This window comes from Oryzias melastigma, linkage group LG13, assembly GCF_002922805.2.
Source record: "Oryzias melastigma strain HK-1 linkage group LG13, ASM292280v2, whole genome shotgun sequence".
In the NCBI taxonomy this organism is placed as follows: domain Eukaryota; kingdom Metazoa; phylum Chordata; class Actinopteri; order Beloniformes; family Adrianichthyidae; genus Oryzias; species Oryzias melastigma.
In genome coordinates, this window is record NC_050524.1 from 6732055 (window position 1) to 6757899 (window position 25845).

General features: G+C 37.7%; 1 protein-coding gene across 4 annotated transcripts in view; it reads left to right on the forward strand.

The window, feature by feature from the left end:
- Positions 1–25845, forward strand: part of LOC112149074 (rho GTPase-activating protein 42) — a 110993-nt gene that overhangs the window by 39443 nt on the left and 45705 nt on the right. For all 4 annotated transcript variants that reach the window (XM_024276527.2, XM_024276526.2, XM_024276528.2 and 1 more), the window contains exon 3: positions 4580–4641. In XM_024276527.2, coding sequence (XP_024132295.1) covers positions 4580–4641 — 62 coding nt within the window. The remainder of the gene's footprint in view (positions 1–4579; positions 4642–25845) is intronic.

Below are 25845 nucleotides of genomic sequence, written 5' to 3' on the forward strand. Positions count from 1 at the left end.
CTGAGTGACCTCTTCCCCCCTCACGTTCCAAACAGGAAGTACCCGCTGGCTCTACGAAGCCAAAATCCCATAGACTTCCATTGAGAAAAAAAAACAGCTATTACTCATTAACCGTTATTGCTCTGATACTTTTTTAACATGTACATACTAATCCTATTTTGTAAGATACTTTTTACTTAATGCAAGTTATTAAATTCATAAACCAGCCAATCAGATGCCTCAATGAAAGCATGTGGTCATGTATTGACACATTTCAACAAACTCACTCCTGATAGTTGAGAGTAGTTTCTATAGAATTGTGGACTCATTGAGCTTCCATGCGGATATGCTTATTTTAACCCTGTAACACCGGAAGTGTCACAGGCGACGCTTAAATAATGCGTTTTTTGACATACCATAACTCTTAGCCCATTTTTGCGACGTATCAACGTATTAGTTCAACGTATATCAGCTGATTTTGATGCAGTGGAAAGTGGCGTTCCATATATTCCTTGCATTTTTACGTAAGGTGTTATATCTGATGCAAAACCGTTTTTCTCCACAACAGAATCAGCTGATTTATGCTAATTTGCGTAGCCACTTTACCACTGTAAAGTGTTGCATATCAGTGCAAGGCTGCTTTTCTCTGGTTTAACATTTGCTAGAATTACGTTAAATCCTTGAAGATTTACAGTGTTCGAAAAAAAAAATTCAACACTGGCGCTAAAGCTCCAATGTTAAAGTGTTAACATGTTGCTGGTGAAGGGGCTTGCTTTGCTCTTATAGGTCACTTGCACTCAGTTGTCCACTTGCACAGCTTTATCCTCTGAAGACACTAGCATGCTAGCATGCCATATTGAGGATTAGGTTAAATTAGATCTGCATCCACAGAGAGGTGTGCCATGCATATGCAAAACTAGTGTACTTATATTTTCACACCACAATGACCCCAATGGGACCAAGAGGACAAACCAAGAAGCTATAGGATTCATGTTTTCACAAAGTTTAGTTTGAGCAATTTTCAGACTGTGAAGGTGGTTGGTCAAGAAGAAAGTGAGCCGCCTCATCAGCCATTCATCAGAATTCAATTCTGAGTAGGCTTAAAGATCTTGTAGATGTCTATTGTGTCCGTGCATGTATAATTAATGCAATTGATTTGCTTATGATGCTTGCTCTGTTTCTCTTCAAGTCTGGAAGAGATCAAAAGGACTAATTGTGATCCGTGTCAGAGATTAATGGAGGTGGAAGCCTTGGAGCCTCCAACGGGGATATGAAAGCAGCCGTGAAGAGGGCCGCGCCGGCTCTAATGGGCCGGACGGCCAGCCTGGCCTCATCTTTCTCTTCTTGTTTTCCACTGCACTCATTATCTCCAGCTTAAATTCTTCCCTCTGAGCTGAGCTGAGGACTGCTGAATTACCGGCCATCTGTGAGGGCCGAACCCCATATCAGCCTCTTCTTCATGAGACTGGATTTTCATCAGAATGCTAAATGAAGAGTCCCCTTTTTTTTCCTGAGAAAGCTGCGGTGACTGTATAGCTGCCATGAGTGTAGTTGGTGATTATGCCTAATGGAACAATCCGGATCCAAAGCCAAGTATCATTAGAACAAAACACATTTCAGTTTGAGGCAATGTTCTTGTTCTCTGGACTCCTATAAAATATTTGTAGATCACGCATTCAATAAGGGAGATTAGAGTTACCTACTTGTATTTATAATGCAAACAGCTGGCACAATAGCAGCAACTGAAAGTAGAAAAAATATCTTTTTGTAACTTTGTTCAGTAAAAAAAAAACTTTAAAGTATCAAAATTGTTTATTAGTCCACTATAATAACCTTGGTTAATAAGGTTGCTTCCGTACTGTACAATAGTACTAGAGTGCATCATTGTGACGTCAACTAAGGCTGCCACAATTAGTCGACTAATTGACAATGACTAATTTAATAGTCGATTAGTCACTACTTTATATTATATGGAGTCAGAGTGTATTAACATTGAAAGTTCTAATGACATTATTCTAGCTTTTTGGACTATTTTGGCATCTATTAAGTTTTTTAGGCTAATTTGGAGTTTAGCTAATATTTCAGTTACATGCTAGCTATTTTGCCTAATTTAGGATTCTTTTTCAGTTTTTTTAGGCTATTTTGAAGTTTAGCTAATATTTCAGCTGTACCTTAGCTTTTTGACTAACTCAGAATTTATTCTGTTTTTTAGGGTATTTTGAAGTTTAGCTAATATTAGCTACATGCTAGCTATTTTGACTAATTTAGGATTTTTCAAGTTTTTTTTAGGGTATTATGGAGTTCAGCTAATATTAGCCACATGCTAGCTGTTTTGGCTAATTTAGGATTTTTTTCAGTTTTTTAGGGTATTTTGGAGTTTAGCTAACATTTCAGCTATATGCTAGCTCTTTTGGCTAATTCAGATTTTTCAGGATATTTTGGAGTTTATTTCAGCTGCATGCTTGCTTTTTTGACTACTTTTGGCTTCTTTCAGGGTTTTAGGCTAATTTGGCATTGAAATAATATTCTAATATTGGCGTTTTCAGCTACTAACTTCAGGATTTTTAGCTATCAATTTCAGCATCTTCATCTATCAGCTCTAGCATCTTCAGGGGCCAAATTCAGCTTACAGGATTCACACTAGCATTTTCGCAGGTACATATCTAGTTTTCTAGTTTTTAGTTAGTTTAAAGCTATTGATGGTTAAGATGTGTGCTTTACATCCAGTTTACACATGACCCAATTAGTCGACTAATCGAAAAAAATAATCGGTGATTCGTCAACTTTTAAAATAATAATTTGTGGCAACTCTAACCGACCGCCCTACCGCTGCTCCACAGCACTCATACTTTTTTCAAATTTAGTGAAGAACAAAAAATATCTACTTAGTATTACCAACATTGTACTATGCGTACAGGTTGTATTCAAACATTACAGTATTCAAGCATTTCTTGATTTAAAAAAAACAAACAATTTTTGCTCATGGCGGTGCAATAAACTGATACAGTGCAACACAAAATACTAGAAAACTGAACCAGGAGTCAGTTAAACTACTGAGTATCTCCTCTCTGGCTCCACGGTGTTCACTCACCATCTCAGCAAGAAAAGGCCATGATAACTATTAGAGAGGAAAAATGAAACAGCCTGTTGAAATCAATCTAGTCATCAATGAAACTGAGCTTTCTGACTGACACAGCTAGACCTTCCAGTGAATGCCACCCACCATCCTGATGCAGTATCGGTACAGTTCACTTTGATGCTCCCAGCCTCCTCACATAACACTGGACTCCTGTGTGTGCTGCCAGACAGGTTCACCTGACCTTTTATCGATTTCCCTCTGTGACTTCTTGCAGTGACATTCACATTCCATGTCAGTTATCTAGGAATCAATCGGGCCAAAAGATTGATGCTGCTGTAGAGATTTAAATTTCAGAAAAGTTACGAAGACCCACCGATGGAAGGTCAGTTCCACTCTGAGCCTTTTGTTAGGTCTCACAACTAGGGGTTAGCTATTAAACAGAAGTGGTGAAGCTTAATTTAATCCAGGATGTACAACGTTTAATGTTAGCAACAAGTGCAGTAATGCAGAAAATGTCTTTATTTCTGTCTAACTTCCTTTTCCTCCTGCTGAAGCCAAAATTGTAATTTCATCTGCTGATTCATCTCCTCTATGGCCTTTTCTCCATTTACCAGTGAATTATATGCAAGCCGTAACCCCACTTTGACTCCCATTTTCTTTCTAATCTTGTCCCATCATCGCCTCCTGCTGTGCCCTTCACCCCCTGAGAGTTTTGGACTGTTGATAAAGGGGCTGGTAGCATTAATAGAAGGCCAGCCCGCCTGCAGGATCACTGGCACAAAGTCATTGTTCTCCGTTTTTTAAAAGCTTTTGGTGTGTAAATGGACCAGAGTGTCTAAGATGATGCATGGGTCTCCATGCCAGGCTGTCAGTGCTGATAATGATGTTGCTATGTTGGCAAACAGCAGCTGCACCACTGCTAAATGGCTGGACACAGGGTGACACAGGGGCTGACCAACAGAGGCCAAATTGTATCTGGCCTTCTTTTTAATGAAGCTGTGAATCCATCAAGGCAGAGTTCTCCAGCAGATAAGGTAGGATGAGTCGAATGCTGAAGTCATCTGGCCATGCAGAAAGTAATATATGCTTCTAAAGAGCAGCCCAGATGGTGCGAACATTACTACCACATCCATCTCTCAGTATATAGTAAGGCCTAGAAAGGGGAAGAAATTAAAGGGAAGTAATCAGTGGAATCAATTCAGCTGAAATATTGTTTCTTACTGGGAGCCTTAGTTTTAAATTGGGCAGCTGCATTCGTTTATTACTTTTTTAAATGTGCTTCTCTGAAGGATCTGAAGCTGCAAAGCAAATAAACATTTCAGCGTCATGCTACTGGGGTTGTGGGGAGCCTGGAACATCTGATCTTTAACAGCTGTGGGACTGTTTAGTCTCTCCCCAAATATCGTCTGTCTACTTAATGCTTGGGGGCTCATTGTTTGTACTCAGTGAAATATACATTTAAGGCATTTTCTTGACCAAAAAGATCGAGATTTTCTGAAATGAGCTTTCTTTGTGTTTCAGCGCAATCATTCAAAGAGTTCTCCCAACTGCTGAACACTGTCGAAGAGGAACGAAGGCGCTTGGTAAGAACGCCCTTTGACAGCAATAATAGTAATGACATTACAACCGGACATGTGGATTGACAGCACTAATTACTATAACTTTTTACATTTCTTTTCACTTTCTTTCAAACTTTTTCCAATCAGTTTTGCTTTTTTTTTGCTGAAGTCTAAGCAAAAGGATTTGAAAAGCAATTTGTTTCGGAAAATTTGACTAGCCAATCAAGAAAAGAAATTAAAACAGAAATACAATAAGACTGTAAGACTGTAAGACATTTTAGAGGAAATCCTAATAAAAAAAAACAAAAACACTAGAATCCCGAGTGCTAATTTGACTTCACTGGAATCCTAGATTATGATAATTTACACACTGAAACCCATCACTCAAGATTTTTTTTCTTTTTATCTGCCCTTTGCATTTCAGATGACTGACGGTAAGCAGACCATACAATGATATAACAGTCTTCATCAATTTAGAAATATGTTATCACAATAAAACAACAGAGAAATAATGACAAAATCAACTAAGACTACATGTTTTCGGTGAGAGATCTGTAACCTCAGATGATTTAAAGACAGTTGATGTTGTCTTACAAAAAGTGGTTGTTACAGCTCCAGTCAGCCGGACTAAAGGTCGAAAAACACGTCTCCAACAAGCTAGAATGTCTTCAGACAAACCAGGCATGACGTAAAGGTCAAAGGCAGTGGAGGTGGGGGTTGTGTCTTTGTGGGAATGTGAAGGTTGCAGAAACCTTCAACATATTCCTTCCTGCTTTAAGCAAAATTGACCACATTCCGAAACCCTTAGTAACAACTCTCCTTATGGCTAGATACAGACAAACCAGTATGGAGCAAGCACAGAATAGCAAGGTTGTAGACCCTTCAATGAGCTGATAGAGTCAAAATGTTCATACATTCTTTACTATGCTGTGAGCAAGCAACACATTTTCAGTCCCAGCTCGCCACATGTTGGCGTTCGGTTAAGGACCCTCCGTGTCAAAAACTGACGTTGTGGGTGTCACGAGTCCCAACCTCCAGGCCGCGAACTAGAACCGATCTATTACTGGGACGCGGAGCACACGATTCCCTAACCCTAACTCTGTACCTGTTCACGCCTGGTAGCAGGTCGGGTCTGGCCCTGCATCTGGGTATGCGTCTGGTGCCGGGTTAGAGTACCAGTACTGGGTTAGGATAACGGTACCGGCCTCGTCCAGACTGGTCCTGTGTCCCCAGCAAGCAAGAACTGATTAAAAAAATGGTTATAGTATGTAGACACAAATATGAATGTAAAAAAATGGGTCACAATCACAAAGATGCGGAGCTGTCTGGCATGTCAACAGCCAACGAGGTCATGAGGAAAATTGTTTTGTTTTAATCTCTGACAGATTTATCTGGTACAACTCTAGATTAAAGCCTAACATCTATAGTGTTTAAAGTCACATCAGTTTAATTGTAATATTTTTTATAAAGATAAATGTTTTTGTTTTTAAGTTAGAAAGTTATTTCTACTATGTCAAGATCTACGTATACAAAGTGCTTTGTAAATGAAGATTGGAAACGTTACTACATGGCTTTTTTTTCTCTTAATCTGTGCAGAGGAGCACAATTTGGCAGCATTTTATATATACTCAAAAGCAGATGTTTTAGAGATTGCTGCTCTGAAGGATTAAAAAAATCATTTTTAAAGTATTTTATAGCTAAAATTAAGATTACTAGAAGCAGAACAGAAGGTCTCTCATCTGAAGTTACTTTCTGTGTTCAATTGAGTGTCTAAATTACTGGCAGCAGTCCTAGCTTCTGAAACACAAAGCATATCACATTGTTAACATGTCAGTATAAGCATTTATATTCTGACATTTAAAGTATAGCAACGTTTAATGATTGAAAGACTTGCCCTTTCCAAGATTAGAGTCACCTCTGAAGACGGTGTTGCTCTATTGAATATGGTGTCATGCTAATCTTTTACAAATGTAGAAAAGGCATATTTAAATTTAAATCACCCACGGAACTCTTTTTTTTTTCTAACTCTTGTTTCAGTCTCTGTCGATGTCTTATGAGGGTAATTTAGCAAATGATGCAGAGCTTGGAAGAACAAAGACTTTACTCTTCACAAAGGAAACATCTGTTTGCAGCTTCAATGTTTAGTACAAATTAAAAATGAACTTTAAAAGCAGATCAAATATGAAAGGGATTTGTTCTTGTTTATTTAGAAAGTTAATTTCTTAGCTCAGAATTTTAATTTTGAATTAATTATTCTACAAAGACAAAGAACAGGAGTTCGTCTCTTGATCTGCTCATGTAGATCCAGGTCATGATGTCTTGGAATCAAGGTGAACAAACCAGCTTTGTTGTTTTGTGAGCTAATTTAAGGCCCAAACATCCAACTATTTCATGGCAGAAACAGTTTTGAAAAGAGTCATCTGACTTTCAAGTGAAGTCTTCTCTGAACTTTTAAATGGAAACATCTAATTATCAGGGAGCATTGAAATAGTTGTTTACTGACCTGCCTTAATGCTTAAAGACCCAATCCAATAAAAATTGTGTTTGTACTTGTAGCATTTTTCTGAAGATGGAGAACATATGTCAAAAAAATTAAGATTAAAACACAATTTTCTTAATTAAAATCGTAGTGAGTCAGCTGCAGACAAAAAATAGCTTGTAGTTGTTTCGTACAAACCACAAACTCTCTACTCCGCTCCTTTTCGATGTATCTTCTTGAAAAAAATTAGATCCATGTATGCCATAGTTTTCCTCATTTGAGCTGGGATCTGGCTCAAAACTGTATGAATGGATAGCTCCAATATTGCTAGACTTTTTTGTTGCATCCAGAATGTTAGGTTGGGGTTACGAGGGGCTTTAAACTTGGGGAAGAGAGTGTAAACAAAGAGATCATGGGAAGTCGGGGCTGGCTAACTCTACAGCAAAAGTCCCGCCCACAACTTGGAGGCAAATTTCAATGAATTGCTGCTGCTCTGAAAAAAAATAATGTCCTAGTAAACAACACATTTTTTTTAAATTTTGGCTACAAATGGCAAAATCATAATTAAAAGACCACTAGAAACGCATTTAAAATAGATCCAAAGATGATCAGAATGGAACTTTAAACAATTAATATGTATGATATAGGGACAGAAATGATTGGAGGTAGCTGTCCTTGGTTTGGGATCATTTTTAAGTCATTGTTTGAGACTTGTACATGTAAGTTAGTAAATCTCTATCCAGGTTGGTTACATATTGTCTTATGGTGATACTTACTAAGAGTGTTGGAAAAAAAACATTTTGGCGATATTTCACAATATTTTGCTAAGCAATACTTCTATTGATTTAATGTGAGTGGCCTTCAGCTTCTTACTTTGGTTTTCCACCTTAACCCCTGACTGCTAATTGGCAGCACAGCTCATTGAACCTCTTTGAGCAGCTCTATACCATGACCAACCAGCAAGTGTTAAACGTTCAGTCAGTCTTGCGGTTTTAGTTGCTATGAGACATTAGTCATACTTGGAATAGGTACAAATGTTGTGATCATTAAAATCAATTTACTATTTTATCACAAAGAAAGACACATTAATATTCAAGCTGAGTTTTTTTCTATGTCATAATCTTAAAAAAATAGAGAAAATTGTTTTGGGACAGTCTTTGGATTTGTGCCGATATGTATCGTGTATTGGGATATGTATCGTATCGTGAGACATGTATCGGAATATGTATCGTATCGCCAGGCTCTTGCCTATACAAACCCCTTATCCTTACTTTTTATTCATCTGGATTCTTCAGGATTGCTCCTTTAATCTTGGGTGAGGAGATAAAAAATGTTGGAGGACATCGGCTGTTGTGTGCTGCCTCATGTGCTTATTGTGTTTTTTTGTAGATCTTAAGCGTCCCTGCATTACTATTACATCACAGTACTTCTTACAATAGATATATCTACACAATGACATGGCATCCACCAAAATCCATCATCACATTGTTAATGAATAAATTCTAACCATAAAGACAAAATTAGTTTATATAAACAGGTTTCTTTAGGGCCCAGGGAGGAGTTTAACTATATATATATATTTTGTAATATTAAGTACTAGGTTCTCGGTTTCTCTGACAGCAAACAAAAGTTGAGTGAAAGACTCAATAAATAAATTATACTAAACTAATTCGCAAATAGTTGAATAATATTGATTGAATAAACAATTTAATGAAGGAAATATTGATAACAAAGGACACTCTTTCATTAGATGAACTGTTTTTCTTTACAGATTGCATATATAAATAAGTATTTTGCATGTCTACTCAAATTTTGATGCATAGAGGCTTGGTTGCTCAGTTGGTTGGGTAAAGGACTGGTACTCGGGAAATCTGGGTTTGCTTCCCAGGGGGTACAATGAGCTTAATCCAGTGTGGGGTCTTAGGCAAGACCCTTCAAGCTACTGCTTAACTATGTAGTTACAAGGAGGCCCAAGTCTGGGTTTCCCTGTGCCTGTCTCTAGCCTGGATAAAATTGTGTCAGGAAGGGCATCCAGTGTAGAACTCACTGCCAAACCACCTGTGCGAATCAGTGAAATTTGATGAAAGGTGACCAACAACTCAAATTATTTTGCACATTTTGACATAGTGTAGTAAAAATGTTATCGTTGGAAATCTGATCTAATTTTTTGCATTCAGATCACAGGGCTGCACTTTATCAAAAAGCTTTACCCAAATGCTGCAATAAAACACCAGTTATTCATTATTTAATGAAATAGATCAATGCACCCTCGTCGGGGTATGCTTATGACTTCATAAACTTTATCAAACATCCAATGCATTTTCACAGTGTATAGGAAGCACTTCCTCTTAATTATTGCAGTGGCAGCATCTGTGCTGTTTTTATCCTGGGATTTAAGCTAGTCTTGTTTTTTAACCGTTTAAGTCGTGGCTTCTGAGCTCCTTTTTGTGAAAAGTTGGCGTCCCGGCCTTCAGGTCAGTCTACTTTCAGCTCATATCACAGGGATGTTAGTTCACTTATTGTCATAATGTTTCTTAGCAACAAAAAAAAAAAGAGTTGAGCACAAACAAGTTTATTTAAAAGTGAAATTGTAAGTCTATAGGTGGGGCTTTGTTTCTGCAAGGCCTTTTGAATGCGAGACTGTTGTTTACCTCTCGGATTCAGCTTTTGTTGAAGTTTTTTTTCTTCCACTGAAGCAGCAAAGAAGACAAAAAGTGTTTAAATTGTTCTTTATGCCTCAGACAGCACTCCTGCATACGTTTGTCACTCACCTGATGGCTGTCACAATAATGAGGGCAGGTTTATGCAGCTCTTTTTATGTTTTGTTTGGGCGTGCATGTCACAGAAGAGAATCTCAAAGCGCAGAGGAGGCAGCAAAGAGTAACAGAAGTTAGACGTGTCATATTTACAGCATTTGCATGCACAAATAAGAGAAACAAAGGCACAGAAACATACCGATGCCAGTGTTTAGTCTTGTTTTTTTAATTTTTAAATATCTTATTATAGAAATGAACAGTTTAAGGGAAATGAAAATTAAGACACACCCAGATTTTAGAAAAAATTATAACGAAATAAAGGATTTTCAAGAAACGGTAGTGGCCTCTCACTTAAGCAACCAGATGCATCCTTTTTATTCCTCCATGATATATTTTAAATAAAAAATTCCATTCATGGCCCTCTCCCTCCCATCATCCCTCTCTACTTGCATAAAAAGCGTCCTCTTTGCATCATCTTTTTTTCTCTTTACCTAGCAGCCTCCCTCTCATCAGATCTCTGGAATATATGAGATACATAGCTCTGATCTCTGCACTCTGATCGTAATGTTGGTGATGGAGGAAGAATATATTATTCCACTCTTGCATACATTTGGATTCTCTGGGGATCCAGGTGCCAGCAATTTGTCAAATGTAAACTCAATTCTTTTTAAATCCCCATGATACGAAAAACAGCTTTTTGATATAGATTTCTGTGAAGATTGTTGGAGGAAGGAGCTCACTTTGAACTGAAAGCAGACTTTTTTCCTCTTTTTTTCCCCCGCTCTTTTCTGTTTTGCCTTCACAAATTAACTGAGCACTTCCAGAGAGTTGTGGATGTCAAACTGTTTTTGACATAAGCAAAAGCAGGTACCGCTCTTATTTTGTAGTTGGTTAGTGTTAGAAGTTGATTAGGCTGCTGTGACTGCAAGGAACTTTCTGACTCTCACATTCACTAAATTGTTTCTGTCTTTTAGTTTCACTGCCACGGTGTAAATTGAGTGCTGTGATGAAATTTTAAAGATTCTCATCTATTGGCTTAAGGCAAAATCAACACAGCCTCTGCAGTAAAATCTGTATTTAAAAGACCGTATTCCCACTGTTGCAATTTAGGCTTTTCCAAGCTGTCCAGAGGGAGAGCTGAGCTTTGCTAAAAGGAAGACCATTAGAAACAGGAACTGAGACCTGGTTCTGCTAGAGAACTGAGAGCTTTACTCTTGCTCACTAAAAAAAAGACTAACCTTTCATTTAACTTTTAATGTCTTCCTGAAAAAGTCATTTAATGACAAGAAGATACTGTAGAAACTGTTTAAAGTCCCCCACAATGTAAAAATATTCCCAGAGGTCTTTTAATAATGATTAAGTCTGTGTTTTTTTTAACACATTTTCTGCAAAACAGCAGGGATTAATTTGAAATCTGCACTGTTGGTGTGGAAGTTAGCCTCCACTAATTTCCTGTCAGCCCATTGTTTACACTCTCCCTCTAGCTTATAGCCCCTCACAAGCCTAAGCTAATATTAGCCTAGCAAAAAAGAACTACAAGTCATAGAGTTTTGAGACAGATGGCAGCTCAGATGAGGAAAGCAAAGATGTTAATGGTTAGGGGAGACCTTGGGCCCCCCACGGCAGTTTAAATGTCGCAAACCTGCTCCTGATTCATCGTAATTCGAATAAAGAAATGCTCAGAAATGCATTTTTTATGTTAAATTATTCTCTGCATGCCCTTTATATGGGAAAAATGCTACAAAAACACTAAAATTGTGGTTTTCATTGGAATGGGTCTTTAAATATGAAATATTAATGATGAGAGTGATTGATTTATCGATTGATTTGGTTTATTTCAAGCATAGATTGTGGACAATACAGGACATTTTTCAAACAGATTTTTCAAACTCATTACAGAAATAGTTGAATGCGTTGATTATATGGGGCTGCACGGTGGCGCAGTGGTTAGCGCTCTTGCCTCACAGCGAGAAGGCCCCGGTTCGACTCCCAGCTGGGACCTTTCTGTGTGGAGTTTGCATGTTCTCCCCGTGCATGCGTGGGTTTTCACCGGGGACTCCGGCTTCCTCCCACCGTCCAAAAACATGCTTCATAGGTTAATTGGTGACTCTAAATTGCCCCTAGGTGTGAATGTGAGAGTGTATGTGTGTGATTGAGGCCCTGCGACAGACTGGGGACCTGTCCAGGGTGTACCCCGCCTTCGCCCTTCAGTAGCCGGGATAGGCTCCGGCACCCCCGCGACCCTGAAAGGGAAGAAGCGGTCAAGAAGATGGATGATTATAATATTATTCCTGCACATTCCTATAAGTCATAGCTACGTTATATTTGTCTGAGAGACATCACAGCTCTGCTGAAGTGTGAACTCTGTGTTCATCTTTGATAATACCCATGTGAAATGATGTGTTGCTACTGCAACCTCAGAAGCTGAATATGTAGAAAGCCCTTAAAGACGCACTCAGATTATGTTTTTATCTGTTTTAAAAGTGGCCTTTTAATTATAATTATGCCATTTTACATCACAAAACCAACCTTTCCAACTGTATTTTTTGTCTGCTCCTGATTCACAATGATTTTAATGATTAATAGTCAGAAATGTAATTTTTATGTTATTTTTTAATGTATGTCCTCCATTATTTTACAAAATACCACAAGAACATGTTAAAAACACAAAAAACACAATTTTCTTCGGAGTGGATTTATAAATATCTGTTATTTGTTTTATCACAAATAGCAAAATGACTGGCTTAATGTATACTTATATGGTTATAGTTAAAATTGTATCATTCCTAATCAGCAGGCATTCAATTTTTAAATATATTTATGCTTATATATGCATTGGTTCAGAGAAAATGTGGTTATTTCAAGTTGAGAAGAGGCATTGAAGTTGAATGAGGAAATGAAATACAGGGTTTTTTTGTATTTGGTTTAGATTTTTAAAAAAAGTCCTGCATTATTGTCAATCAAATGTTTTCAGTCACTATGTGCATTTATGAGAATATTTAATAGAAATTTTAATGAAAACAGATCATCAATCATTTCAGAACAATATTCTCAAACAGAACAAAACAAAGCATAAATATTTAATGGCTATTAATATTGTTTGGTGTCAGTTCTCCATACTTTGACATGAACAATCTAGATACATTAGGAGTCTTCACTTTTTATCTCGGGACATTTATTGTTCCCGTAGCAGATCAGAACAAACATCTGCGTCAGTTGAGGTCACAGGCTGGTAAAAAAAGAAGTGTTGATTCTCAGGTGTTGACTTTCAGAAGCAGTTCTTCAAATAAAATCAGAGTCCTTCCTCTAACTCACTCCTGGTTCACATCTGGTCTGAATCTGCCGAAGCGCTGAGCGATAAGAGCCTCTGAAACCCATCAGACGGTGAGAAAAACCTGTATGTCACCCATAACGCTCCCTGTCCTTTGTGGAATGTTATCAACCGTCCTGGATAAGGGGCCTCAGCTGCTTGGAAAAGACTTGTACCGGTCGACCTATTCCTGCAGGCCTGTCAAGCATGAAGCATTTTATTGTCTGTTGGCTCAGTGAGATGCCAGACTGCAAATCTTTTTGCTTTGTGATTGGCTTGCTAACTGTTCAAGTGTATTATTCCACCTGAAAACGTCCTAAATTCCATCTTTAAAAAGGGGTGGTGGGGGAGAATTTGGCCATAATTTCACTGTTCATCACCCTTTTCAGCGGCATGAAAAGAGAGAGTGCTTCAAGTTCTGCATGGTTTGAGAGGGTTCAACACCGCTGAGCGTGGATGGCATTTAGGAGTGGAAGGGCTGTGCCCTGATGTTGTGGCTTTTGGAGTGATGATCCTATCCCTCTGGGAGGGGGCCTTTCATGGCAGCATCCAGTTTGTTTCCTGTTGTTGTTGTTGTTTCTGTGAAGAAGCAGGAAAGATTTCATTTTCTCAAAGGCATTATGGGAAAAAAGTTAGATTAAAAACCCACTCTGATCATCTTTTGATCTATTGTAAAAGGGTTCCCAGCTGTCTTTTAATTATGATTATGCTGTTTTTAACTAAAATCAAAAATCCTGTTGTTTACGGTTCCAGCGGCGGAAATTTGCCTTTGAGTTGTAGGTGGGTATGTCGGTGCTGAGCAAGCCCGCCCCACCTCTCATCTGTTTACAGGCTTTTCTGCTAGCTTACAACCTCTTACAACCTAACATTAGTGGTGCAACAAAAATGGCAAATAATATTGGAGCTATCCAGCCGTACAGTTTTTAGCCAGATACCAGCTCAGATGAGGAAAACAAAGACGTACATGGTCCTAGTCGTCTACAAGTGGAGAGGTCCCCAATCCCCCGGTCTGTGAGCCACTGGGTCCCAGACAGAAAAAATAATGATGCAAAGGAACTGCCATTGACATATACAGACATTGACAAAACACTAGTGATTACAAATCAGGACCAACTTCTACAAATCAACAACTTTGTTTCATTGAATCTACTGATTTGTTGAGACTTTTTAAAACTAAATTTCTTGTTATAGAATTTTCATTTATAAAATACATTTTACACAAGCCTGAAAATAATAAATGCCAACTTTGGCCCCGTTTGTGAAAATATTGTCTGACGTTAAACCGGTCCGCGGCTTGAAAAAGGTTGAAGACTGTACTAGTGGATGCATAGGAATGGAACGAAGCATGGAGATTGTGAACCGCCCAGTGTATTTTCTGCGTCACAAATTAGATCCTTTTTAAACAGCATTTTTTTCTATCTGCTCATGATTTACCCCAATTTGAATAAATAAATACTCACAAATGCTTGAGCTTAATTTTCTTTATGTTTGCCCTCCATCATCAGAAAAATGCCTTAAAAACATGTTAAAAACACAATTTTCATCGAAGTGGGTTTCATATTTTGGTATAAACACATCAATCTGGGTTGATAGTTCAACATATCTTGTAAACCTCGAAGAAGTTCTGTTACAGCTAATAATTTAGTCAATTTTAATGTTATTGCTATGAACTAAAGCTACCCTGTTTGAGTAAGGGTAAAAACAATTCTTTTTCTGGGCAAAATTACACTGCAATTCATGAAATCATCACTTTCTCAGCTGCTGCTTTGTGTGGAATTCTTTTCCCAAACTGAAATTTACTTTTTTCTTAAAAAGAAACCACATTTGTCACTTTAAAGCAAGGCTGAAGCAAATGGTTTGAAGGTTTATCTGTGTCTGCAGTGCGGCATGCACTGCTGCTGTTTTCTCAGGATTTAACAGTACAGTAACTCTGCTCTGTGGGTACCTTGTGTGCTGGCCTGTGAACTGAGGAATGTCCCGATGACCCTGAACCAACACTGTCAAATAAAGGCACTCATTGTTCTTTGCAACATCCACAGAGGCTTGTTTAATGAAAGTCTGAGGAGTATTTGCAATGAACATTGTCAAACCTTTGGGCTCTCCGCCCCACAGCTAAAGTAAACCTCAGTTTAGTGAGAGCCAAGATTCCACCGACTGTATCATTATTCACCCCCATCACTGAAACAAGAGGACCAAACATCAAAATATTCATGTCGAGCACCAAAAATACTCGTGTTAGTATCTAAACACTTCTTCACATGTATATAAACAACAGAAGCATCACTTGATGTAATAGATTGTGTGAAACATTCGTCAATCCGAAGGTCTCCACACACTGGTGCATTCAAAAGTCTCCCACACAATCCCCAACCATCTGTTCCCAAATTTGACCAAAATCTGGATGGATCAAATCTTGCAATTTCTCAAAAGACCACTAGAGGCTGGTATCAGAAGGAAGCTGTTTTCCATTAACCCTTTGAAGTCCCACTCCAACCATATTTTTGTCTATTTTCAAAACGTTCCCGGCGGCCTTTCAGTTATGATTAGGCTGTTATTAGCCAAACTTAAAAAGCCTGTGTTAGTGGAGACATATTTTCTGCAGACCGGCAGTAGTTCATCAGAAATTCGCCTGAGTTGTGGGCCTTAAAAACTTCCATCCATGAGCGTTTCATTTCACATTTAGATCAATTTTATTTCTCAAACCTCTGTTAAGCATTTAGACATGAGACGATTGCCTCACTTGTGAAAAGCTGCAACTCATCCACTGGCTAAAGGAATGAGCCTCATTTCCTGTTGTGCTTTCAAAGAAGTGAGCAATCAACAGTTCAAGCTTTGAACTCAGAGAGACAAAATGTCAGCTGATCTGAGGCCAAATCATCGTGTCAACAGATGCAAAAAAATTAGGAAGTGCTGATAGTTTTTCTTTGTTTTATATGTGTTAGAAGTCATTATGGACCGAGAAGGGACAGACCTTTGTTATTATAATTACACCATAACAGTAATTTTTATTATTATCTTAAATATAACACAGTTTATTGGTACTTTCTTTCTCATATTATGAGTTCTAAGCTTTCTGTTTTCTTTTTAAAGCAAATTAATTATTGACATAACAGTTCCCATCAGTTGTGAGGCAGTTCCTGTTTTCATTTCCCAGAATTAGAAACTCTTTGAGAGCCAATAACTAAACTGCAGCACACTCTCGGCTATAAAACTTGCTCTAATATTTATATTTCTACATAAACTGGGCTCTTTTACTTAAACCATCTTATACAAATGTATTGGGATTTTTGTATATTAATTTAAAATTCTTAAACAGTAGTGTTTTCTGTAAAAAAAATAAATAAAAAGGAACTTCATTTTTAGTTTTGCATTTTTGTTATTTATACATTTTTATATATAACGATTAGACATGTTTAGTGTTGTTTTGTACATTTAGCTCATCTTTAATGGGCTTATTTAAAAAAATATTACAGTGACTGCAGCTGATTCTATGTTCTATCACTTGTGTTAGATTTTTAGCTCTGTTTATAATTGTTTTTGCTGGTATTTTTCAGCAAACGTTTTTCAAATTTTTTTGTTGTTTGATAATTTGAACCATTATTTCACTCATCTCAAGTTGTATTCACCCTGAACACAATTTGTGTGGCAAGAGTGGCTATTTTCAATGTTAAGTCAATGTAAAGACACAGTCAGAGGTCCTGCGATATGATTTGAGTGTGAGTGATTTGAGGCTGGTGGCTGCACATTTTGGGTATCACAACAATGCGCCATGGCAAAAATTCTGATGCCTGAGCAATTTCAAAAACTGAAACTTTGGCAAAAATTATGTCTCATTAACCAATCAGGTTGCCAGCTTTGGCCAGTGAAAGTGCATACACACCGGCTGCGTCGATTCAGTTTTAAGTGGCCACTTTCAATAAAAAGCCAATGCAAACTCCAGTAGACCAGAATTTGGAGCTTTCACATCTAGAACGCTCAAGATTGAACTTTGCTAAGCATTTTTTAAGTCTAATAACCACATAAAACACAAAAGAAAAAGCTCCCCAGTCTGGTGTGAACACCACCAGCTGGATGCTCGTTCATAAAACCGCGTACACTACGTTCTTGAACGCACCACACATGGCCAGTGTGGATGCAGCATGACACATTGATGATGTAAACAGAAGATAAAATCAAATTAAATTTGATTTTCATACATTACATTTACATTTATCCAAAATCTGGAGTCCAAAACCAACAAGGAGGAGAATCTGATTGTTCTCCTCCCAAACTTGATGATATATTTTTTTATTTGCATCAAGACAATATTACAAAGTTCCTCCAATTTTATTCTTGTTTTTTTTTTACTCTCCTCCGACTTCTAAAATCTCTCAACATCATCCGTGTCCTCCTTACATTGTAAAGAAGACAAAACGGTCAATGCTTTCATGTAGCAAAGAGGCTGAAAACTTTTAACAGTAGCTCCTCCCACACGCAGCAGGAATGTCATATTTATGAGCACATTTCTAGACAAAAGCTAAAACGCTGCATGTCAAGACAAAGACGAAGGATGTGAGTTTGCCACATGAATTGTGTTTGGTGTGAGCGCAGCATTAATTATACCAAAGCATTTAAGTCTTCCGTGTCCAGCCCAGCTGTCAGCATTAAAACATTCATTTTTGCAGAAATTTCATTTTTTTCTAGTTTCTATCTATTCTAAAAAGCCTAATCTTATGGTTTCTGTTCAAAACTGAGCTCTGATACTACACACATTTCAGAATAGATGGCCTGTGTGTGTTTGCAGACAAAACAACACAATCAAAATGCTGACAACTTGTTCTACTACACAAATGCTGCAAGAGTCGATGTTTTCGCTAATTTAGTGGTGTTAATTTTTTGTGGGCTAAGTTTGTGTGAGGACAAGCCTTCATTATGTGTCTTTGGGAAAACATTAATACATAATAAGGTACACATCACAGGGGAGATCCGCTGTCTCTGTTCCAGCAGCTTTTTCTCATCCTTATTTAACAGCTTCCTCGCTGACAGAATGTGAAGGGCAAATATGTCACATCTACTCACTCTGTTGTGTGACTCCGCCTGCAGAAGGTTTGTTTTCATTTCATCGCTCATAAAAGTTAGAGGAGGACAAGTTTTCGGCTTGCTACGGGTGACAGTTCTGCAGCAGATAAAGATTTAGCTCTGGAATGAGATCCCTCCTTCTTTACACACACACACCTCTATGCAATATAAACTGTGGAGCAGCACACAGCTTAAGCATCTCCCTCTTTTAATAAATGTCAGATCCCAGCATCAGCATGAAACAGGACTGTTTATTCTGCCATGATGATCAGGAGAAACATCTTAACGCGTTGGTGTAGTCTTTGGGGACTTTGCTTACATCTTCTCTAATGAGCGGGCCTAATTCCTTTTGGTTCCTACTGTGGTTATTGGTGTGACTGATATTTTCATTTGATGCAACTGATTTTTTTTACAAACATTTTGAAACACGAGGATTCAGACTTCTGCCTCTTAACTTGTATTTTATGAAAAAAAAAGTGCTGCTTCATTCGCACTCTAAAGGTGTTCCAGCAACACTTAACATTTCTCAGCTGCTCTTGACAGGATCTTGCTGCTGGATTTCACACTTCATAAATTGACACAAATGTACAATAATAACAGCTGTGTTTCAGACGCAAGTGTTGGATGATTGTTTAAAACACGGCAGGAAAACTGACGTAAATGTGTAAAATAAGATGCCAAATACACATTTTTATGTGTTAGAAAAAATAATTGTATCATCAAGAAACCAATTTACCAATTCAATGTTGAGAGCCAACTGCAAAAATTATATATGATCTGAGCCAAAGTTGTGTTTTGATCATTGACTGTATATGAAAACTGGACTAAATGAGTGTGACATCATGTAATTCTGGCTCTAACAAAATTAAGACAATGCAGTTTCCATTTTTTCACAATGCAAACCATTGATGTGTTTTATTTTACTGGACATTTCAGGTGTCACCCATAGAAAATGTCTTATCTCAAGCCCTCGCGATTTTAGGTCCAAAGCCCATCACGATGGCTTCCTGTTCGTCTGCCGCCATTTTGTAACCTGTAAGATTGGTCCGAGTCGGTCTGAATCATGTTTTTAGAGGAACTACAGTCACCAATAATGAGAGAGCTTGTTCAAAGTCCACACCCCCCCCCACTGAAAGTGTCTCGCGAGAATCCGTCAATCAAACGTCCGAGGTGGGGCTAGTGGACTATAACTGAGGCATCTGATTGGTCAGTTAATAACTTGCGATAAAGAAAAAATATCTTTTAAAAATTAGGCTTAGAAAGAAGATGTTAAGAAGAAGCAAGAATGATTAATGACAAATGAAATGAATGAGTAATAACTGTCTAGTTCTCAATGGAAGTCTATGAGATTTTGACGTCTTGAAACCAGCAAGTAGTTTCTATTTGAATCACTAGAGAGGAGAGGCCTGGATTTCCATTGTTTTCTACAGTCTATGATATGACACTGCCATATTGGAGCCAGACAACGTCAGTTAGCAGCGATTGCTCCGACTTGGTCTGAGTCATTGTTTCTATTGCAGCCAAATTCACCAATCAGGAGTGAACTTGTTGGAAGTCCACACCTGAACAATCACACAATGTCCGTTTGGCCAAGAAAGAAATGTCTTCACTCTCTGCACATTTTTAGAAAGTCATTGTCGCTTAGAAAGATAGTAATACAAGTACGCCCAGAAGATCATCTCGCTATATGCTAGCAACAGCCACTTTTGTTTACTATAGAGCTGAGCTAATTCTTCTTCTACAATCATTTCCAATATTTTTACCCCAATCAAAAAGATTTTCTCTTATCCGATGTGTGGTTTATGTAAACATTTGTTATAATCGGATATAGTTTTTCTGGCCCAAGTACACAGTTCAATTATTTGATGAGATTGCAGACATTTTTTACATGTACACAAATCTATTTTGAGAGGTACACAGCACTCTGTTAAAATGTCTATTTTTTTATGAGCTGACAACAAGGTTTGGTGTTTTGGTGCACCAAAGCAGCTAACATCTGCCTAATACGGTCGGACATTTGCCAACAAGGAAATTAAGAGTGTTGTTAATACACTAACACAGTGAACATAAAGCGTGTCACAAACAATTTCTAGTTTTAAAGTAATAAAAGCTGAATGATGTATGGACTTATATCTGACTCTTGTCTCAATGCACATTGTAGTTGGGTACATATTATAAATGACATAAGTTTGAAAATAGGCCATACATTGATAGGTAATTTGTACTACAGAAAAAAGTATTATGAAAAGAAATAGTATCAGAAAGAACATGTTAAAAAAGAATGGTATCAGACCAAGAAAGATTTATCCAACAAATACAGTGACAGAGTAACAGCTGTTTATTTCTCAATAGATGTTTATGGGATTTTGGCTTCTTGAAGCCAGCAGGTACTTCCTGTTTGGAACGTTAGGGGGGGGGGTCAACTTTGACCAGTTCTCCAATACAGTCAACGGTTTTAATTTACTATTTTTCATTCTAATGTCGATGGATGTCATCCCTGTCTTCTTATATTATCTTTGGATGCAAACTGCAAATGAGTCTGAATACTCAAGAAGTCAATTTTCATCCCATTCTTCCTGTGTGATATGATTTATTCTTGCATGGTAGTCTAATTCATCATGCATATATTGGCAAGAAGCTGAAATAAGGCAGTCATGTATGTAGCACAAATAAATCACAATTTGGAAAACCTGATTCTGGCAGACACCCTCACGAAATTGTCAGATCTGGCAAGCCCAGACTGGTAAAAAAAAAATAAAAATAGGAAGCTTCTCAGAGTCCAGGTGCTTTATTACTGGACTTATTTTGTCTGCCTGGAGACATGTTTGTTTGGAATGTGCACGAGAGGGCAAAACAACAGGCAGGAATGTGTTTTTTCTTTTTTTTTTTCTCCAGTGATAGTCGAGCACCGTAACCCAGCAACCTTCTATGACGCCTCCAACCAGAAAAAAAAGGCCTTACTGGTATGAGCATGTTTCATGCATGAAAAAAAGAAATCAGTTGATTTGCCACAAAGATACCAGGCTTTAGGTGTCTTACGCTGGCTTTTCATTGCAGAGATGCTATCAAGAAAAAATAAATCCCATAAAAATAATTTACTACCCAGTTAAAGTCTTGCGCGTTATGAGACACAGCGATCGGCTGTTTAATGCTCCAGTTATTAAAACCACCGGCATGTAGGAACAGAAATACACAGACACATTCCACAAATGGGACACAATTCACCGAATGTGCACTTGGAGTCATTTGGACCGCAAACACAGGAAAATTGATTATATATTAACCTAACAAATGAAATGGCTCTGTTATTATTACCTTAAGGGTGTCTTTATAGCTAGATGGAGGAATGTTGATTTCAGCTCATGCACTTTCCACTGTTTGATTTGGCCCTTTTGGCATTCTGATCTCTGATTGCAAATTAACCCCAGAGATACGCTTCTGATCCGTCTGATATTTGGACTGGGAAAAGCAGGAGCAAGGCAAATGCAGCGCATTGACATTCCTCCCCCTATCTAGTAATGAAATTGCTTAGTGCTACTGCATCCTTTCAAGCATCACACTGTGCTCGCTCGTATGGATTTAATCCTGTTGAGAGAGGCTGTTGCTGAGGGCATTCGGCACAATGCCAGCGCCAAAGTAATCCATTGAGTATTAAACAAGTTGGCCGTTTTCAGATATAAATAAATGTATCATAGATATTAGATATTAATAATCTGGCATCTGGGTGTTAAAATTCTTGATATGCTAATTCCTCTTTCACCTATATAATGCATTCATATCTATCTGATAAGTGTTTTAAATTTATGATTGTATCCTCTGTTTTCAAAGTGGATGTTCAGTCTGAAACTTTCAGAAATAATTCAAGTCAAACCCCCAGCAGAAACCCTCGATATTATTCACTGACACTATAATCTCAAAAGCCTAGAGTGCTTCATATTTAATTGTCCTGCCCATTTAACACAAAATGGAAAAGGCTAATGGTATTAGAAATCTACATTTAAGGCATAATAATACTTCGCTCAATTAAGCTGAAAGCATAGGAGATAAGACAGGATATGACATTAACATAATGGCAAAGTATCACATGTCTTTCTGTTGACACAGCAGATAACCCAAACTAAGGGATTATAATATCTAGATTTGATGAGCATCAAATGTCCTCTGCTCCTCTAATGCTGGAGTGTCACTCGTAGGCAAATTGGCCCAATACATCTTCCAGAAGTGCTTCTTTCCTGTGCTCCTTTTTTAATGATGAACCAGACCACAGGTTTGGAGTAGTTACAAGGCAATGTCAATTTAAGTTTAAGGTCAAGCACTGTATTCTAATGTACACTCTAATTAAAACAGACCCTCTGTTTTTTTACAACTTGCTATTTTAAGCGGTAAAACAAAATCTTGTATTTCTCGTTGAATTATTGTTGAGATTTATTTATTTATTTTATTTTTGTATTGTTTTGCTGGGTCATCTAATGTAAAACAAGTACTTAAAATATACTCATCTATATGCGGTTGACTCGAATGCATGGGTTGTTCGGGCCCACGGAGCGGCTGGTTCAAAGTGGAGGTGTGTCTCGTTAAAATAGGAACAAACGATTGTTGTAAGTGTATCAGATAGTATTTGTAAGCCTTATTACGCAAGTTGAATGCATCAATAGCTGCGTTTCCATCACACATATGTGCAAAATTTTATCAAAATTCTGGAAATGTAAAAAAAAAAAATTTTGCAATCTTTCCATTATATCATAATTAGTGTCCAAGGCACTAATTAAGCTGATTGTGGTTGTTGGTCATGTGGTTCATTTAATTTGAAAAAGTGTTTCCATTGTAGTTTTGCCAAATATGTCAATTTCTATACTCCCCAAAAGCCACCTCCACTAAATGTAAAAACCTTTTTCCGATAAATGCAAGTTTTTTTCTAAATTGATTTGTTTCCATTCGGTGAATTTATCATCGCTAATCCAATTTGCACCATTTCATAGTCAAAGTCAGCTTATGACATATGGGTGACGCTGTCGCATGGTGCCCCATGCCACACTAGCCATTAGAAACCCATTTTCCACTCACAGATAAATGGGCAGACCTGCGTGGGATATGCAGGTGGCCTGCAATTTCCACCTGGGGATTGACCTGTGTGGGTGCAGGCTTTTGGGTTGTCCAGGTCTGTGGAGGGTTGTAGAGAGGAGGGGCCAGTTCAAGGCATATCTAGAGACCAGAGCAAGCAAGTCTTGTAGTTCTCATGATTAATGTGGAAATGGAATGCATGATTGTTTTATGTGCGACAAATGTATTGTACAGTATTTCATAGGCTAATCTAAGTTGCACTCACCTATGACGTACAGCTAACGCTATTCTACGGTGCCCTTATGCCACACTCTAGTCTTCAGATGCATCTCCTCTACTTCAACATTACTTGCCCTTGCATGTTGAGTAAGTGTTTGCGATATGAAGTTAGATTTGTTGCCAAGGTATTTCTGTCAAATGTATTTTTCTGTAAAAAAGTTTTATACTTGGACTAAGAGATTTGAGAAAGATTTTGTACCTGCAATAAGAAATGTGTGTTTGCAAACTGTTTCATAGTTGTGGGGAAAAAATAGTCTGTGTGTAAAATGTCATGTGATAGATAGAACTTTAGAGAAATCCCTTCCATCATCCCTTACTACATTGATAATACACAGACAAAACCCAAGTTACAAGTACAATTCTTTGCTTCTCAACAAATCAACCAATCACCAGCCTTTTAGTGTCACCCAATCAATGAGCTGCTTGGACCTGATGATCAAATGCATGATATCCATGCCAGGAGAACAAAAACAAAAAAAAGAAAAAAAAAAAAAAAAGAAAGAAAGTTTCTTCACTCAACACAAAGGAGACTACATGAAATGGTGGATGACACTCAAAATATTGTAATTGATGTATTTTATTACAAGATTGCAACTGGAAAAAGCTTGATGTGTCACTTGACATAAAGAGGCCATCTTTTAAACATGTTTGCTAATCCTATTTTTTTCATTATCATTTTTTCTTTAGTTCAAAATATTCAAGTTATTCAGGTATAAACTGGTCAGTCAGATGCCTCGGTAAAAACATGTGGTGCCCGCTGGCCCCACCTTGAACATTTGATTCTCCTGAGCCTGCTTTCAATGGTGAGATGTGTACTTCAAACACGCTCTCTCCTGATTGGCAACAGCAGTTGCCATAGAAACATTGACTCAGACTACTGACTGTCGTCTGGCTCCAACATGGCGACATCCGTACATTTGAAAAATTGCAACTGACTTGGCTTCATTGTAATGGAGCTGGATATAAGACATTTTCTTTGGTGACCTCACACTCACTCAGTCCAGTTCTCTTATACAGTCAATGATGCAAAGCCAATCAGAAAGTGACACTAACCCTCAAATTATCAAACGAAGCTGGTGGCAAAATACAGCAACTCTAATTCCAAGTTGAATAAGCCAAACTCTTCATATTTGAGTTAATTAATTCAGTAATAGTTTATTGCTGTACTTAAATAGTTATGTATTAATCCAGGCATAATTGATTTGAAAAGCCATAGTAAAATGTTGACGCTGTGCAGCAGTCTGTGGTAGTTAGAACCGACATAACGGCAGATAAGAAGGAAAAAGACCCTGAAGTCTGGACACTGGCGGTGGACATGGAGCAGATGATGGTTGGTGAATGTTTTTGGAGTTGATCCAGGAAGGAAGTCTGTACCACACAGCCCGAAGGACAGAGAGAAAAACAATGGGGACATTTAAATGAGATAATTACTAATTGGCCTGCTGAAAGGAAGATAAATTCATATCAGCCCAAAGCAGTAAGGATAATTATGAGTGATTGTGAATTGACAATATGGGAGTGTGGAATAGAAGGATAGATGGAGTAGAATAAAGAAATGAGCAGAAAGTTTGGAGACAGTTCTGTCCGAATAGAGTTATCCTGAAGTTTACTTAATGTTCTGTCCTTTAGGACGTGAAGAGTTCATTTTTGAAGGGTAATGTACATTTTGTTAAATTGTGTGGTTGAATAGTTCTCATTAGCTTCAACACCACTAAACTGTAGAATGCCACAGGGCTCTAGTTTAGTCCCACCCTTTTTTACTTTTTACTGTCACTAAGGTCCGTTTTTGGAAAGTATAAAAATCCATCTGCCATAGAAAAAATTGAGCAACTATGCTTCTATCCAAATGTGCCTGAAGGATGTGCAGTCATGGATGAAAGTAAATGTCATAAAATGAACAAAAATACAACTCATTCTGTTCTATTTGGACAACAGGGATTTTGAGATGGCCTTGAACGCGCCATTGACCCACTTTCCTCCACCATAAATGTAATTTTAGAGTTCAAGGTTGACAAAATTATCATTTTAGGACAAGTTTCTTCCAGTTAGAACTCCTTTAGTAGGCAAATGCTTACATCCCTACACATTTATTCAAAGAAATGCATCCATTTAGATTTCCCATTGGGACTACTATAAGTTTTTGTCTTTTAATTACCCGCATATCTCTGCTTTGTTATGAACAGATGTTTTAAAATACAGCAAAAGAATTTGTTTAAAACACACACACACAGTGATTTCCTGTTAGTTACAGAATCAATTTAAACATGTTTTGGAGTTTTGAAGTG